The sequence below is a fragment of the Cervus canadensis genome, chromosome 30 (genome assembly GCF_019320065.1).
Source record: "Cervus canadensis isolate Bull #8, Minnesota chromosome 30, ASM1932006v1, whole genome shotgun sequence".
Taxonomy (NCBI): Eukaryota; Metazoa; Chordata; class Mammalia; order Artiodactyla; family Cervidae; genus Cervus; species Cervus canadensis.
Window position 1 is genome coordinate 43437588 of NC_057415.1, and position 15608 is coordinate 43453195.

The window sequence follows — 15608 nt, forward strand, 5'->3', positions numbered from 1 at the left end:
AGATGCGACTTTAGAGCAAAGGCACAGAGATGCAGCCTTGCCGGCATGGGGGCCCATGAGCCAAGGAATGTGGAAACCACCCACTGCTTTATTCATCCAAGCAATCAGTCAGGCTGGGGACCGATGACCCATTTTTGGACCCAAGGGATCAGCTGATTAGGTATAAGTTTGATAAATGATTTGCCTCTGGGAGTAGGTAGAAATTGCCATCTTTGCATAAATGAGTGAATTCGTCAATTATAAGCATCTCTGAACATGGCTAGTTTTCCGTCTACTTATTACTTGACTCTGCGTTGGTCCACTCTCTGGCTAGTCAGAGTCACAGTTCCCGGGGTACAAGGGAAGTACCCACCCTCCCCCCCTCCAACAGGGGCACCCGCAGGGGCCTGCCCTGCGGAGCAAGGTCTCATCAGAGGCTGGGCCCCCCCAGGGGAGGGGAGGTTTGCCAAGTTCTGAGACTCCTTGCAGCCCTGTTCCGGCAGCACTGACCGGGGGCAGGGGAAAGCCGTTGTACAGGAAGTGGGGGTTCCAGCCTCGGGGCTCACTGATGCCGTCCTCGTAGGCGGGGGGCAGCCATCTGGCCAGCGCTGTGTTGGAGGCTCCCCAGCGGGGGTGGTCTCTGTGGAGACAGAAGGGCACGAGCTGGGTCGGAGTCCAGGAGGAGGAGGGAGGCAGCGATGGGCCGGTGCTGTGACCTGGCGCCACGGTCTCTGGGTGAACGCGCGAGGTGCAGCTGCTCCCTGGGGGTGACCGGAGGTGAAGCCTTTGGTCCAGCGGGGGCCGCACGCCCCGCGGTGGGGAGATGCTCGGGGGATGCGCGGGAGCGGTGGTCTCGCGAGAACTGACTTCCAGGGCAGCAGCACGTGCCCCTCGCCCAGCGCCTGAGCTGATGCGGGCTGCGCATCCGCGTGCTGGCGCCCCCTCCGCCCAGCTTCCGCTTTTCCTCTGAGGCTGCCTCTCATCCCGGAACGCAGGACGCGCGCCACAGGCACCCCCGGGGCTCCGCGCAGAGGCGAGCTCTCCTGCTCCTCCGAGCACCCTCCCTCAGGGCGCCCTGCAGCCGCCTGGGCAGCTGCCCTTTCCTGTCGCCCGTGTTTACCTGGAGGACAAAGTTTCCGCTAGAAAGTGAGGTCGCTGACTTCTGAAGCGTACTCAGTTCAGAAGTGGGACGGCTGTATTCATACATTTATTTGAATCAAAAATAAGCCAGCCCTTGTCTGAGAGAGAGGAAGTGTCACTTGGTTGGCGGATCAGACAACGAGATGGACTCAGCCGAAGAGGAAGATGGGAATGTTTTCCTTAAACAAACGGATCTGTAGTTTTGTTCTGCTGGTCAAGATTTATTGACAAAAACATAAAGTTCCTGTTCAGGCAGAGTTCTGCCTAATGTCATTTTGATTTTACAAATGACTTTTGAGCTTGCCTTTTGTGTCATGAAGATGCCTCAAGGAGAAAGGTATTAAGAAGAATCAATATTAACATTAAGGTATTAATAAGAATCAATTGATAAGAATCAATCAAACTGGAAAAGGTCAGTTTTCATTCCAATCCCAAAGAAAGGCAATGCCAAAGAGTGTTCAAACTACTGCACAATTGCACTCATCACACACTAGCAAAGTAATGCTCAAAATTCTCCAAGCCAGGCTCCTACAGTACGTGAACTATGAACTTCCAGATGTTCAAGCTAGGTTTAGAAAAGGCAGAGGAACCAGAGATCAAATTGCCAACACCCATTAGAACATCAAAAAAGCAAGAGAGTTCCAAAAAAAATCTGCTTTATTGACTACCCTAAAGCCTTTGACTGGGTGGATCACATCTGGAAAGTTCTTTAAACAGCTGGGAATACCAGACCACCTGACCTGCCTCCTGAGAAGTCTGTATGCAGGTCAAGAAGCAACAGTTAAAACTGGATGTGAAACAACAGACTGGTTCCAAATTGGGAAAGGAGCATGTCAAGGCTGTATATTGTCACCCTGCTTATTTAACTTATATGCAGAGTACATGATGAGAAACACTGGGCTGGTTGAAGCACAAGCTGGAATCAAGATTGCTGGGAGAAATATCAATAACCTCAGATATGCAGATGACACCACCCTTATGGCAGAAAGTGAAGAAGAACGAAAGAGTCTCTTGATGAAAGTGAAAGAGGACAGTGAAAAAGCTGGCTTAAAACTCGACATTCAGAAAACTAAGATTGTGGCATCCAGTCCCATTACTTCATGGCAAATAGATGAGGAAACGATGGAAACAGTGACAGACTTTATTTTCTTGGGCTCCAAAATCACTGCAATGGTGACTGCAGCCACAGAATTAAAAGATGCTTGCTCCTTGGAAGGAAAGCTATGACCAAACTAGATAGCATTTTAAAAAGCAGAGACGTTACTTTGCCAACAAAGGTCCATCTAGTCAAAGCTATAGTTTTTCCAGTAGTCATGTATGGATGTGAGAGTTGGACTATAAAGAAAGCTGAGCGCCAAAGAATTGATGCTTTTGAACTGTGGTGTTGGAGAAGACTCTTGAGAGTCCCTTGGACTGCAAGGAGATCCAACCAGTCCATCCTAAAGGAGATCAGTCCTGGGTGTTCATTAGAAGGACTGATGCTGAAGCTGAACCTCCAATACTTTGGCCACCTGATGTGAAGAACTGACTCATTTGAAAAGACTGTGATGTTGGGAAAGATTGAAGGCGGGAGAAGGGGACAACAGAGGATGAGATGGTTGGATGGCATCACTGACTTGATAGACATGGGTTTGGGTGAATTCCAGGAGTTGGTGATAGACAGGGAGGCCTGGCGTGCTGCAGGTCATGGAGTCACAGAGTCAGACATGACTGAGTGACTGAACTGAACTGAACTGAAGAATCAATATGTCCCAGAAATGTTTCTCACAATGAGAAAATGAGAGACTGATTGGTAACTAGTCCTTGAGCAAATTAGATATGAATAGTAAATCTATACATAGGTGATCAAATATGTAAACATATAAAATAAACACACAAATAAAAACATTTACAAAATATAAGGATAAAATACCTACAGAACATATGTAAAAATAAAGGAGAAAATAAAATACTTTTAATCATAGAGTATCCTACATGTAGGAAAAAAATCAGACAAATTAGAATGGAAATGTTTGTTCAAAAAGAAAAATATGGGAGTTTTCTGTTAGAGAAAAATTTGCTCTGTTCTATAAAAATGGATTTTAGGGTTTAAAATTGTGGTATCCAAGGTCTCTCGGTCTTTATCAACACAGCCCTGTGGCAGTAATAGCCATTGGGGTGTTTGGTGGTTCCAGAGTTTTCCAAAAAGACAGGAGTGAGGCTGGAGTTTGTAGGTGAACAGGAGACAACTGTGCTGGGCTCTCTGGGGTCACGCGGCAGAGCCACTTGAGTCAGAGAAGACCAGGATCTAGGCTTCTGAGCTGCTTTCCTGCATCTGACGTGTAGGCACATGTAGGCAGTGAAGTCTACAAGAATTGGGGCAAGCTGCTAAGGGTTTTTAAAGTATTTGTAAATATAAATATTGAAAAATCAGTGGTTTTCAGAATTGAAAGAGACACGTGTACCCCAGTGTTCATCGCAGCACTGTTTACAATAGCCAGGACATGGAAGCAACCTAGATGTCCATCGGCAGATGAATGGGTAAGAAAGCTGTGGTACGTATACACAATGGAATATTACCTAGCCATTAAAAATGATACATTTGAATCAGTTCTAATGAGGTGGATGAAACTGGAGCCTATTATACAAAGTGAAGTAAGTCAGAAAGAAAAGCACCAATACAGTATATTAATACACACACATATATATGGAATTTAGAAAGATGGTAACGATGACCCTATATACAAGACAGCAACAGAGACACAGATGTGAAGAACAGACTTTTGGACTCCACGAGAAGGCAAGGGTGGGGTGATTTGAGAGGATACCATTGAAACATGTATATTACCGTATGTGAAATAGATCACCAGTCCAAGTTCAATGCATGAGGCAGGGTGCTTAGGGCCGGTGCACTGGGATGACCCAGAGGGATGGGATGGGGAGGGAGGTGGGAGGGTGGTCACCCATGGCTGATTCATGACAGTGTATGGCAAAAACCACCACAATACAGTAATCAGCCTCCAATTAAAATAAATTAACTAAAAAATCAGTGGTTTTGGCACTAACTTATTACCAGTGGACTGTAACACCCACCCATTGTTCCTATGTGAATGCGACTTGTTTGGTGTCCTGCCTGAGAGGGAGAGGAGCTGTGTGCTGAGGACTGTGACCGTCTCTAAGCGCCTGTTTGAGGCAGGGCCGCCCGTGGCTCCTGAGCCTGTAAATAAGGCGCTTCCTTTCTCCCGAGACTCCCGCCCAGCCCAGCTCTCAGGAGTGATGAGCAGCAGAAGGTGGGGGCGCTCCCTTCTGTCTGAAGGACAGGGAATGGGCATGAATTCTAGCATCAACCCTCTGCTGCTCTCCAGCACCACTGAAGGGGCTTGGTTTAGGGCCGCATTTCATCAGCTGCAGTGAGTCAGCCTTCACGCGGTGTTCTGATGAGTTTCAGTGGCCAGTCTTTATTGAAATCCCATAAAACGCTGATCTTTGACTCAAGAATCATGCGAGTGTTTACCTAACTGCTCAGGCGACAGGGTTTTTGCTGACTGACTGTCGGGTTTCAGCAGCTCCTGGGAGGGCCGGTGGTCTCCGTGACTGTCTCACTATGGGGTCAGAGCCCAGCCTCCTGGGCAGGACCCGGGGCGCCATGTGGGGGGCCTCGTGGCCCCTGGGTTGGGCCCCCCGCCAGGCTCCTGGCCCCGCTCTTGGAAGCTGCTTGGCTGGGGCGGGATAACCCAGTCCCCAGAGGGTCAGCTTCCCCAGCACGTGGTTCCTTTAGTAGCTTTGCATTAGTGACCTTGCTGGGAATGGTCGCAGAGCTGACAACCAGCGGGGGAGACGTCTCTGGAGGGGAGTTTCAGAGGGAGACAGGTGTCCCCCCTTCCCTGGGATCTGTCTGAGCATCAGCTCCTCTCTCCTGGGCACCAGGAGCCTGACAGTCTCTGGGCCTCTTCTGATAAGAACTGGATGTGGGAACACTTTCGTTTGAAGCGGGCAGGTCTGAGCCTGCAGAGAACCAGCGACTTTGGGGCTGACCCTCAGCCTAGTGGCCCCAGCGGCTCATTTATAAGACAGCAAACCTGGCTTCAAGGTGCTGGCCCTCCAGGTCTCTGGGCAGGTGTTTTATGATTTGGACGGAAGAAGAAGTGTGACGTTCCTGTTGGTCCTTGGATCTGGTTACTGTAAATACTGGGACACAAGATACAGTAGTCACCATGGAAGGAGAGAGACTTACCTTCACCCACGTTTCCCTGGAGGGCACGTCCACTTGGGCCCACCAGCAGGGAGGCTGGGCTGCCCCCTCGTTGGGGTCGGGGTGACAGCAGAGAGTGCAGCCCTGGGCAGAGGAGATTGGGGCCTGGTCCTGCCGTCTGCGACTCCATACCTGACTGCAGGTACAGTCTCCCTGGAACCGGGCCGTGGGGCTCACGGTGCAAGGGTCTGGAGGCAGAGGGGTCACCTGGGACACCTGAGCGCTGCCTAAATGGACTGACCTCTGGACGGAGCGAGCCGAGATTGGACAGCAGACATGCAGAGAAAGAGATGGAAGAAAACCGGGGTGACCCCAGGGAAGCCGGGGAGTTTTACAGCTAACATCCTGGTGAAAGTGGTTCCTGTCTACGGGGAGCTGAAGACCTTTGAGACCTGTGTCTTATTGAAGACACACACAGGAGTGTTGGGGACGTGGGTGTAAGGGAGAGGCTGGACCGCTTCTTATCACTGTGTAGAGTCAGTATTAGGCGCGTTCTTTAACAAAATCTCAGATGATCCAGGGACAGTCCCTCCTGATGGCGACTGTCACGTTCAAATCCAATTTGCAGGTGAGATGAGGACCCCGGGAAGTACCTGTTGTTGCAGGCGCCCGTGATGAGCCTGTACTTGTTGGCCAGGCAGGTGTCCGGACATCTGGGTGGCAGCATGTGAGGCAGGCATCCGGACAGGTTCGCGATCGCGCTCAGCAGCCCCTCTGAGAGAGCATCTGAGGGAAGGCCCCGTGGCATCAGCCCTCTGCGGCAAGGACAGCGTGCCTGCCCAGTGACTGTCCTAACCTGGCCCCCACCCCTGCCAGCAGGATTCACACGGAGACTTTGTCCCTCTTGGTGGGAAGCCCTTCCTTCTCCTTGAAATCAACCCTTTCTCATTTACTCTTCTTGAGTGTCCTCATTGCTAGGAACCTGGGGTTTAAAAGTTTATCTTTGCTTTGTGCTCTTTCGGAAAAGCAATTCTGAGCGCTCTGGCCCCAGAGATGAGCACTGGGAGCCTGGATGTAGAACCCCGGGTTTGCCGCCACCCCAGCCCCAGAAGACACTGACTGCATGGCCTTGATCAGCCCCCACCCCGCCTCAGATGCTCCCTAACAACGCCCCAGTGTCCCTCTACAAAACCCTCCGTTTTCCCTTCATGTTGATGTTGGGTCCTACTTATAAACCTTTCTAGTTTTAGGGCCCCTAAAACAATCTATTCTGGTTTTTTTTGCCAATTCTGTTGCTATTTGTGACAAATACAAGCAAGGACTATTAGTTGAAGAAACTGTTGTTTCTCCAAGATGGTTCGTATAAATCTTCAAAGACAATGCCATAAAACTGACCAGATACCAAGGAAACGAGATTCACTAGCAAAACACTGGAAGGCATGCATCCCGATTTCAAAGGGAGGAGGAACAAAACAGCTTCTCAATTATGAATGTTCCCTGTACAACCTCTGTGGAATGACTCTGTGGACAGCTGAATAAAGCTTAGGCCACGATTTTGTTCAGCTGATGGAGAAATAGGCATTCCTGAACAAAATGGGCAAAAATGCTCCATACCAGGAGATGCTCAAGCACACACAAGAGTTTAACAAACGAAGTCCATGAGAAGGACCACGATTGTAGCTGCATCAATACAAAACCAACACTAAGATGCATCCGGGAGGGAGGGTGCCAACGTTAGATTGTAGATGCCCACTGGTGATGGGGTGGTAGGGGGCATCTGGATCCTGTCACTGGTGTTACATCCTGAATTTTCTAGACTACGCTGATGATGGGAATAACAAAATACACCCTAGATTACAGGGGTCTTAAGTTTTGCACCTTGGCCTGGGCTGAACCCATCCACGAAGCTCCACAAACAGCTGCAGCCACAGACCCGGGCAACGGCTTTGCGGCTCTACGGCGTGAACACAAGGCCCACAGACCCGGGCAACGGCTTTGCGACTCTACGGCGTGAACACAAGGCCAGGGGATTCAGGGCCACAGTCATCACCACAGGACAGGACCGCGGACCGACAGTCCTCAGAAATGATTTTCAACTGCTTCAACGGAAACCTTTTCAAACGGGTCCTTGGTTGCTATAAAGTTGGTTAAACTGAAGTGTTAAGCCCAGTGTCTGAGAATTCTGGTTAACCTCAATTTAGCTGAGTCTGTCTCATTCTAAAGTAAATCAGCATTAAACTCACCTACAGCTAGCTGGGAGGAAAGACTCAGTGACTTAGGAGCTCATGGCACCACACTGGAGAAGTCTGCAGAAGTTCACTGGAACTGATCGTGTTTTTTCAGTTCCTCGTCCTAGGGCTCACCGATGTACCTCACATTCGAAAGCACTTCCATTCTGAAGTGGAATGGAATTCCACTTAAACGCCACTCGGACTCTTAAGTCAGTGGAGTCCTCGATGGGACGCAGCCCCGGTTTACTGGTCTGCCGGCGTCCAGCTGAGCGGACCACAACGGCGACTGCTCATTTCAGGGGGAGCACGTTCGTCCCCAGAGGCCCCGGCAGGTCCCCAGAGGCAGTTTGCTCAGAAGTGGGGTGGCTGTCCTATTCTCCCTGGACCACGCTGCCTCCCCTGGAAACTTGTTTCCCCAAGTTTTAACCGGGTCGGTGGGGGCCTTGGAAGAGCCTTCCAGTTATTTCAGACCATAGAGCAGGATGCTGAGATTGTTCAGCTGGCTCTCCAAACTCAGCCTGGACAGCAGAGAAACAGTGATTTCCCACCCAGCAAAGCCAGGACGTTGTGGCTCCTGACCAGCGTCTCACGCACTGCTCGCTTGTCCCGTGAGCCGTCGGGGGGCACAGGCCTCACGCCCTGCTAGGACCCTCCCCACCTCCCCGCGCTCAGCCCTGCCCCCCGGGCACTCACCTGTGGGCAGCTGGGACTGTCCAGACCTCAGGTGACCCCGTCTCACCGCCTCCTGCACTGAGGCCTCCATGACCTCTGCCGCCCGGGACGCAGCGCGGCTCGTGGGCCCAGGGAGTTTGGAAAATGACAGAAGTTGCGATGGGGAAATGACTTCCCTTTTGTGGAGGCTTCTAGGCACAGAAGGAGTGAGCACGTGTGAGGCAATTCGCTTCAGTCGTGTCCGACTCTCTGTGACCCCAGGGACGGTAGCCCGCCAGGCTCCTCTGTCCCTGGGCTCCTCCGGCAAGAATACTGGAGTGGGGTGCCTCCAGGGGATCTTCCCGACCCAGGGATTGAACCCACATCTCTTTATGTCTCCTGCACTGGCAGGAGGGTTCTTGACCACTAGCGCCACCTGGGGGGCCCACAAAGAGGAGATGTGAAGTCATTTGTTCTTTTATGGTGTTTGGTGACCTCTTAATAATCAGTCATGTGAACCTGAATCATAAGTGACAGGCAGGTGGGGTTCAGGGACCCCATCCACGAGGACCAGGGATTCAGTGAAGGGACAGGACCCGCGTGCAGACAGTCTGCTGGAAGGCGAAGAGACAGACAGACTTGCACAAGCAAGCTCACTTAATCCTTGTCACCGCTGTGTGGGGTCAGCCTGCTTGTCAAAATCCAGGTGGTGAACGGACTTGCTCATCGCCTGTCCATTCACTGTGCATCACCATGGAGACAGAGATTCTGTTGCTCTTAGGACACTTTTTGACAGTGTCTCACCTGTGTGTGTCTGCCATTGATTCACATTACTCTTTGTAGTAGACTTCCATTTTTTGTTTCGATAAGGTGATCTCACATTTTATCTGGATCATTTTTCTAGCCTACTGTGAAATAGTGGTGTTTAGTGTTATTTAAGGATGTTTTAAGGGCTTCTGGTAAAGAACCCGCCTGCCAGTCCAGGAGATGCAAGAGACATGGGTTCAATCCCTGGGTCAAGAAGAGCAGGGTATGGTAACCCACTCCAGTATTCAGGCCTGGGAAATTTCATGGACAGAGGAGCCTGGCAGGCTACCGTCCACAGGGTCACAGAGTCAAACACCACTGAGGCAACTTCACACGCATGCACACGAGGCTATTTTAAGCACTAATTAATCTTTCTGAGGATATCACTGTGAATAAGTAAATTATGTAACTTGAAAAAAATCTGGCCGGACGTGTGGGTTCCCACCACTGGGAGGGGCTCTGAGAGCCAGCAGCCGTCCTGGTCCCAGTCCCCGAGGCACAGAGGCTGTGACCCCTTGGGACGCACGCTCTCAGCGGAGCGGCTCGGCACGGTGCAGCCACAGGCCTGGGACTCAGCCGTCTGGGGGCTCTGGTTTCAGTGGGGGCAGCCTGTTGTCAAGGTTTCTAGTGCTTTTCTTCTGCTGTTACTAAAATCCACTGTTGGCATAGTAAGCAAGAAGCCTTTGTTTCAACATTTGCATTTAACACAAAGCCCCCAGGCCACAAATTTTGTGAACTCTGTGTGTTAGCAGTGAGTTCCCCCTGGTGAGAAGGCAGGTCACCTAGGGACAGGAAGGGGCAGTCCTTCCCAACCCGTGGAGATGTCCTTGCCCCATCTTCATTGATAGCTGACACCATGGTTGTGGACATGCTAACATTGTCTGACTTCATGGGAAATATCTTTTCTCTTTTTTTCCCCTTTGATTCAAATTTTTATAAATAAAACTTGGTTGCAGCTAATATGGATAATAGAGGCTTTTTCTGGTGGGAATAATAGAAATTGTGAAATAAATCGACCACTGCCTTGTGATATTTTGTGTCTTGAGAGCTGATACAATTATTGCTTAGTTTCCAACAAAATAGCACACTTGTGAAGATAAAACCTGCGTTTTAGATTTTTGTTTGTTGTGCTTGGAGAGGAAATGGCTACCCACTCCAGGATTCTTGCCTGAGAAATCCCATGGACAGAGAAGTGTGTCGGGCTGCAGTCCATGGGGTTGCAAAAGAGTCAGACATGACTTAGCAACTAACAACAACAAATGTGAGACTATAATATCCTTAATGTTGATTCTATTTAAAATTAAGGTGTTTCCTAAAGATTCAAAAAGACTGGTGGGCAGATTTCATTCCTAGGTAAAGTTACACCTGTGTGTCTGGACCCCCTCCCCCCTCAGTCTGCCGGCCGTTTTCCAGGAGCCAGGCTCACTCTTCTGCCTTTCGAACCGGGAAATACTGAATTCCCACTGCGTCATTGCCCTTGGCTCTGTTTTGCTAAGAGAGAAACTTTGAGACTGAATGAGGTTCTCAGTTGCTTGCACACGATCCTAGAAGCATGAATAAACTCATGTGAGTTTCAGCTCCTAATTTGTAAAATGCGGGACGTCATGAAGATGAGGATCAGCAGATCCATGCAGATATCCCACCGCCCGCCCCCAGGCACCATACCTTCTCATTGCAGCGTAGATGGACTTGTCCACCAGGAGCCTGCTTGCCTCCACGATGCCCCTGACCTGAGACTCCTCGGTCTCTCCTGCGAATGAGGCATCACAGGATCAAACACAAAGTTCACCAAGCCTCCGCTCCCTTGGGTTTCTCTTCCGAGTCCAGCTTGATGCCGTGACAGCCAGGTGGTTCTGGGCCTCCACCCGGTTACCACTCCCCTTCCTCCCTTCCTTCCCCTCCCCTCCCCCTCTCCCGTCCCCCCCAACCCCTTCCCCTTCCCCTCTCTCCATCAGGGCCCCCACTGCCCCTGGTTCATTTGCATCTGATTCTCTCCTAACAGCTACATTTGCTGTAAACATCCTTGCATTTCAGTCTCGACTTTGCACAAAAACTAGAAGCGAACCACGATCCCCGTGGTGATGGAGGCACGTGATTTCCACGATAACCACTCTGTGTGGAATTTTTGAGAAAGGACTTGAAGCCTTGATACACAGACAGTCCCACGGTTCACAGACCAGATGTGGGTCTAAGGGCACCTGTTCCTCAGTGTTTATCAGCCAGATTCCCACGTGCGTGTGGTGTCCACGTGCGGCCCTGGGAGGCGGGTGTGAGCCTGGCCACAGCCCTGCCATCTCTAAGACCCCAGAGGAGGAGCAGCCCACCCAGCAGAGACCCCACGCTGAGGGGCGCCCCCTGGACACCCGACGGACACCGTGGCCCAGGCCTGGTCCTAGTGCCTGGTGCCCTCAGCGGGCTCTGGACGGTGACAGGGAGCCCCCGACGGCTCATGCCTCAGTCTGTGAGCCTGAGTGATGTAACCCAGCTCAGACAAGAGGGCTGGAGGTTTGTCCTGCAGGCTGTGACTGATGAAGGCGATGTGTCAAAGAAAGTCCAACCCTTCAGTATGAAAGACAGCTAACCAGCCAGGACCTAGTGTGTAACACAGGGAGCTACATGCTCAGGATTCTGTAATAGCCTAGAAGGGAAAAGAATCAGAAAAAGAATGAATCTATATGTATACACACACACAGATGTAAGTATGGGCTTCTGAGCTGGGTGGCACTGGGGTAAAGAAACTTCCTGCCGGTGCAGGAGACAGAAGGGACTCAGGCTGAATCCCTGGTCGGGAAGATCCCCTGGAGGAGGAAACGGCAGCCCACTCCAGTGTTCCTGCCTGGAGAATCCATGGACAGAGGAGCCTGGCGGGCTCCAGTCCACGGGGTCGCAGAGAGTCGGGCACGACTGAGCGACTTAGCACGCGCGTGTAACTGATTCCCTTGCTGCACACCCAGAACCAACACAAGCTTGTGAACCAACTGCGTGCCCAGTCGCTCAGCCCTGTCTGTGGCCCCACGGACTGCAGCCTGCCAGGCTCCTCTGTCCGTGGGGTTTTCCGGCCAAGGATACTGGAGTGGGTTGCCACTTCCTCCTCCAGGGGATCTTCCCGACCCAAGGACTGAGCCCGCGTCTGTTGCATCTCCTGTGTTGGCAGGCAGATTCTCTACCACTAGCACCACCTGGGAAGCCCTAAATCAAGTATACTTCCATTAAAAATAATTAAAGAGTTAACGTGTAGTTGTTTTGTTTAAAATGACTGATGACTTGTCAATTGGAAAAAACATCATTGTATTAAAGATTGTAAACTTTAAACCCTATGACTAATAATATTTTCTAAATAAGTAATTTTCAAAAGTAAACAAGTAGTCACCTTCAAAATACTGTAATGAACAATGGACTAGTACAAAGTATAGTGTTTTTATCAAATGCTGTGTTGTATATTATTTATATATATACTGAAAGTTTAAGGAAAACACCTCTTCAAGATGGAGAAATAGTAACAGTTGCTCTAGCAAAGCTGTAACTACCGTCTTTCCCAGTTCCTAAAAAATGCATGACTTCTCACACTGGAGCTCTTGTGTGCGGGTACTTCTGTGTTTTAGCGAATAGATCTGGCTCATGACGACTTTGTTACTGTGGCTTTGCAGAACTAGGTCTTTGATAAGTGTGGAATGAAATGACCAGTCAGTTCACAAGCATTTACTGCAACTCATCCTGGGCCGGGTCTTGGGGTGATGGGTTCACTGGGCTTGGAGGATGGGGGACACTTAAGGTGAGGTTGGCGTTTGTGTTTTCTAGTTTGTGTTGTCCAGACAGCATGCACTCAGTACTTTAAACGGAGCGTCTCGGTGACACTCACAAATAGGACTGCGGTAGAGAACTCTCCAGTCTTCTCCGCTTCACAGACAGGAAAGTGGCCCCGTCAGCAATGTGCAGGGACGGAGCGGCAGCCTGGCCTCCTCTCAGCCTCAAAGGCCAGGCCGATTTCCCAAGGAGCGTCTAAGTCCACGAAGGGCTTTGGTGCAACTGTCCATGTGGCCACGAAGCTGGTACTCAGCAACATTGGAGACATGGGGCTCCCAGCGGGAGGCTCCCTGGGGCTGAAGGTGACTATGGGGACTCGGGCGGCTCGCCAGGCCTGCGGATGACCAGGGTCTCCAAGGAGGGGCTGGAGGAGCAGAGCATCCACTCCCGATGACCCCAGCAGGACGAGTCTGCCGGGCAAGGCCCCTGGTGCAGACGCTAGCGGCCGGAGAGCCTCCCGGAGATGCCCTCCCGTGTCCTGCACCAGGAACATCCCTTCTCTGTGTTTGAGACTTTTTTCTTTTCTTTTTACCAAAACAAAAGCAGAGTTTGAGCTGTGAAGATTTTAACCACAGCACAGCTGTACCTTTCTCAACTGAATTTGGCATTGCAGCCCCCTGATTCCACAAAATATGACAAAGGAGTGACTTAATGAGAAATGGTTGTGTGGTCAAGGAAAACACAATGACTCCCAAAGAAATGGTTTTAAAATATACGAGCAGGTAAAATTGACGTCTTCTGTTGCGTAATCATAAGAAAGTCAGTTATTTTTCAGAAAGAATTGTGTTTTAATCCTTCTAAACGCAAGAATTATTGTTCTTTTCTTGGAAAGCAAAAGAAACACTGAAGCAGTCTTACCTGACTCCGGAGAACTCACGATGCTTTCTGTTCTGGTAGCTGCAAGCAAATCCTTTATGATTTCGGAAGACCGTAATTTATCGCTACTCACCCCAAAGGAGGCCCCCGGGTCTCAGCAGGAACGAGAAGACGGCTCCGGCGCTGCTGACGGCCAGCACCGCGCCCAGCACGGCCCGCGCCCGCATCTGCGAGGAGGCACGCGTCAGCCCGCCCCCACGGGGAGCCCCGCCCCCACGGGGAGCCCTGTCTCTGCTGCCCTGCATGGTGCTGCCTGCGTCCTGTCTGCCCGCCTCGGCCAGGGTCTGACTCTGGGGGCTGATTGGCCAAGGCAGGGACCGGCCGTGCCTGCTCGACTGTCTGAAAACAGATCTTTCCTCTTGAGTGGCCGTGGTCCCCAGAACAGCTCAGTGACAACCTATTTTAACTCATGGGGATGTTGAATGGTATAAAATTTCTGGGAGTAATTACTAGGAATAAGATAAATCTATTTCCTATAACACATCTTAGTGAAAAAAAAAAAGAACAGTACAGGGAATTTAGCCTTTAGAAAAGAGGTAAGTAAAATTCCTAAATGGATATAGGGTTTCCTACAACTTTCTTTTTCCTGCTTATAAACCTATTTCAGAATTGCAGAGTTGTTAAGACAAAGCAGAAGATTCCTCGTCAAATGTTTCCTTTTTCCTAACTTATATCTGTTCCTAACCTCCGGCTTTCTGTCGATATTTTCGGGCCACAGACTTTGTGAAACCAGGTGCAGCCCAGAGCGTGTCTGGGGCTGCTGACTGCGGACCCTCCTGGCCGCACCTGCCGGCCGTGCTTCTGCGCTGAGATCACAGGAAACCTAGCGTCGTCCGCCCAGAGTCTCTCCTCCAGCTAGCTCCAGACGAGCCCTGAGCCCAAACCACCACCTCCCTCCGACCACTTTGCAGGTCTCCGTGACTGATTTCTCCCAGAAAAAAGAGATACAAAGTCCCAAGGCCTGACCTTCTCCTCTGCTCAGCCTGGAGGCAGGCGTGCAGGGCAGGCGACCCCTGGAAACGGCCAGCTGCCCCAGGGCTTGGCTTCCCGCCTATAAAGCGGCTCTGGGTTCTGCCTCCCGCCCACGTCACCGAGCTGGACTGGCTCCGGACCCTGGGGCGGCTGGACGTTGGCCTCTGGGTTGGCACAGAGTGCCGCCTGCTGGCGGCTCGGAGCAGGTGCGACCTCACCTGGGCCCACGGATGTTGAGGCTCTGGCTGAGGAATCAGAAAGAAAGGGAAAGAGGGTACGTGTCGGGAAAGAAGGAACCAAGTCAAACAGGCCCCTGGCAACCCTGGCGCTGTCCCCTCTGGCTTTTCTGCATTAAATTCCGTATGAAGAGCGCCGTGGTCTTCAGGGGCCCCGGACTCTCCAAGAAGCCCTGCTGATCGTCCTCCACGACCCAGCTCACAGCCCCATTTCCGGGAGGGGACGGAGTGCGTCTCCCAGATTGTGGGGTCAGCTTCTGAACCTCTGCAGTCCCCATCTGAGTCTTGCAGTTTTTCTCTTCTACAGTACACGAAGATCATCTTTCTCCTCCTCTTTCCCCCTCTCTCCTTCTGGGACTTATTCAAGCCTGAGGCATACTTTGGACTATAGCCCACCAGGCTCCTCTGTCCATGGGATTCTCCAGGCAAGAATCCTGCAGTGGGTGGCCATCTCCTCTTCCAGGGGGCCTTCCCAACCCAGGGATCGACCCTGCATCTCGTGTGTCTCCTGTGTTGCAGGTGGATTCTCTACCGGCTGAGCCATCAGGGAAGACCCATCTCCTTCGGGACTTATTCGAGCCTGGAGGATGCTTCCTGCAGGACAGCCGAGGATAGACGCTCACACACGTGCAAGGCCTCTGAGCATCGGGAGGTCCCTGAAGCATTGGAATGCCATGATCAGTGTTGGAAGGCTCCATCTGCAGGGACCACAGTCAGACAAGCAGGTGGGGTGTCCCTCAA

General features: G+C 51.3%; 1 protein-coding gene across 2 annotated transcripts in view; it reads right to left on the minus strand.

The window, feature by feature from the left end:
• TPO (thyroid peroxidase) overlaps nt 1-14723 on the minus strand; it is a 35125-nt gene extending 20402 nt beyond the window's left edge. For both annotated transcript variants that reach the window (XM_043453823.1, XM_043453822.1), the window contains exons 1-6: nt 14626-14723; nt 13733-13826; nt 10645-10729; nt 8215-8384; nt 5944-6076; nt 490-619 (exon numbers count right to left, since the gene is read on the minus strand). In XM_043453823.1, the coding sequence (XP_043309758.1) occupies nt 490-619; nt 5944-6076; nt 8215-8384; nt 10645-10729; nt 13733-13826 (612 nt within the window). In that variant the 5' untranslated portion in view covers nt 14626-14723. The remainder of the gene's footprint in view (nt 1-489; nt 620-5943; nt 6077-8214; nt 8385-10644; nt 10730-13732; nt 13827-14625) is intronic.
• Between the last annotated feature and the right edge of the window lie 885 nt (nt 14724-15608).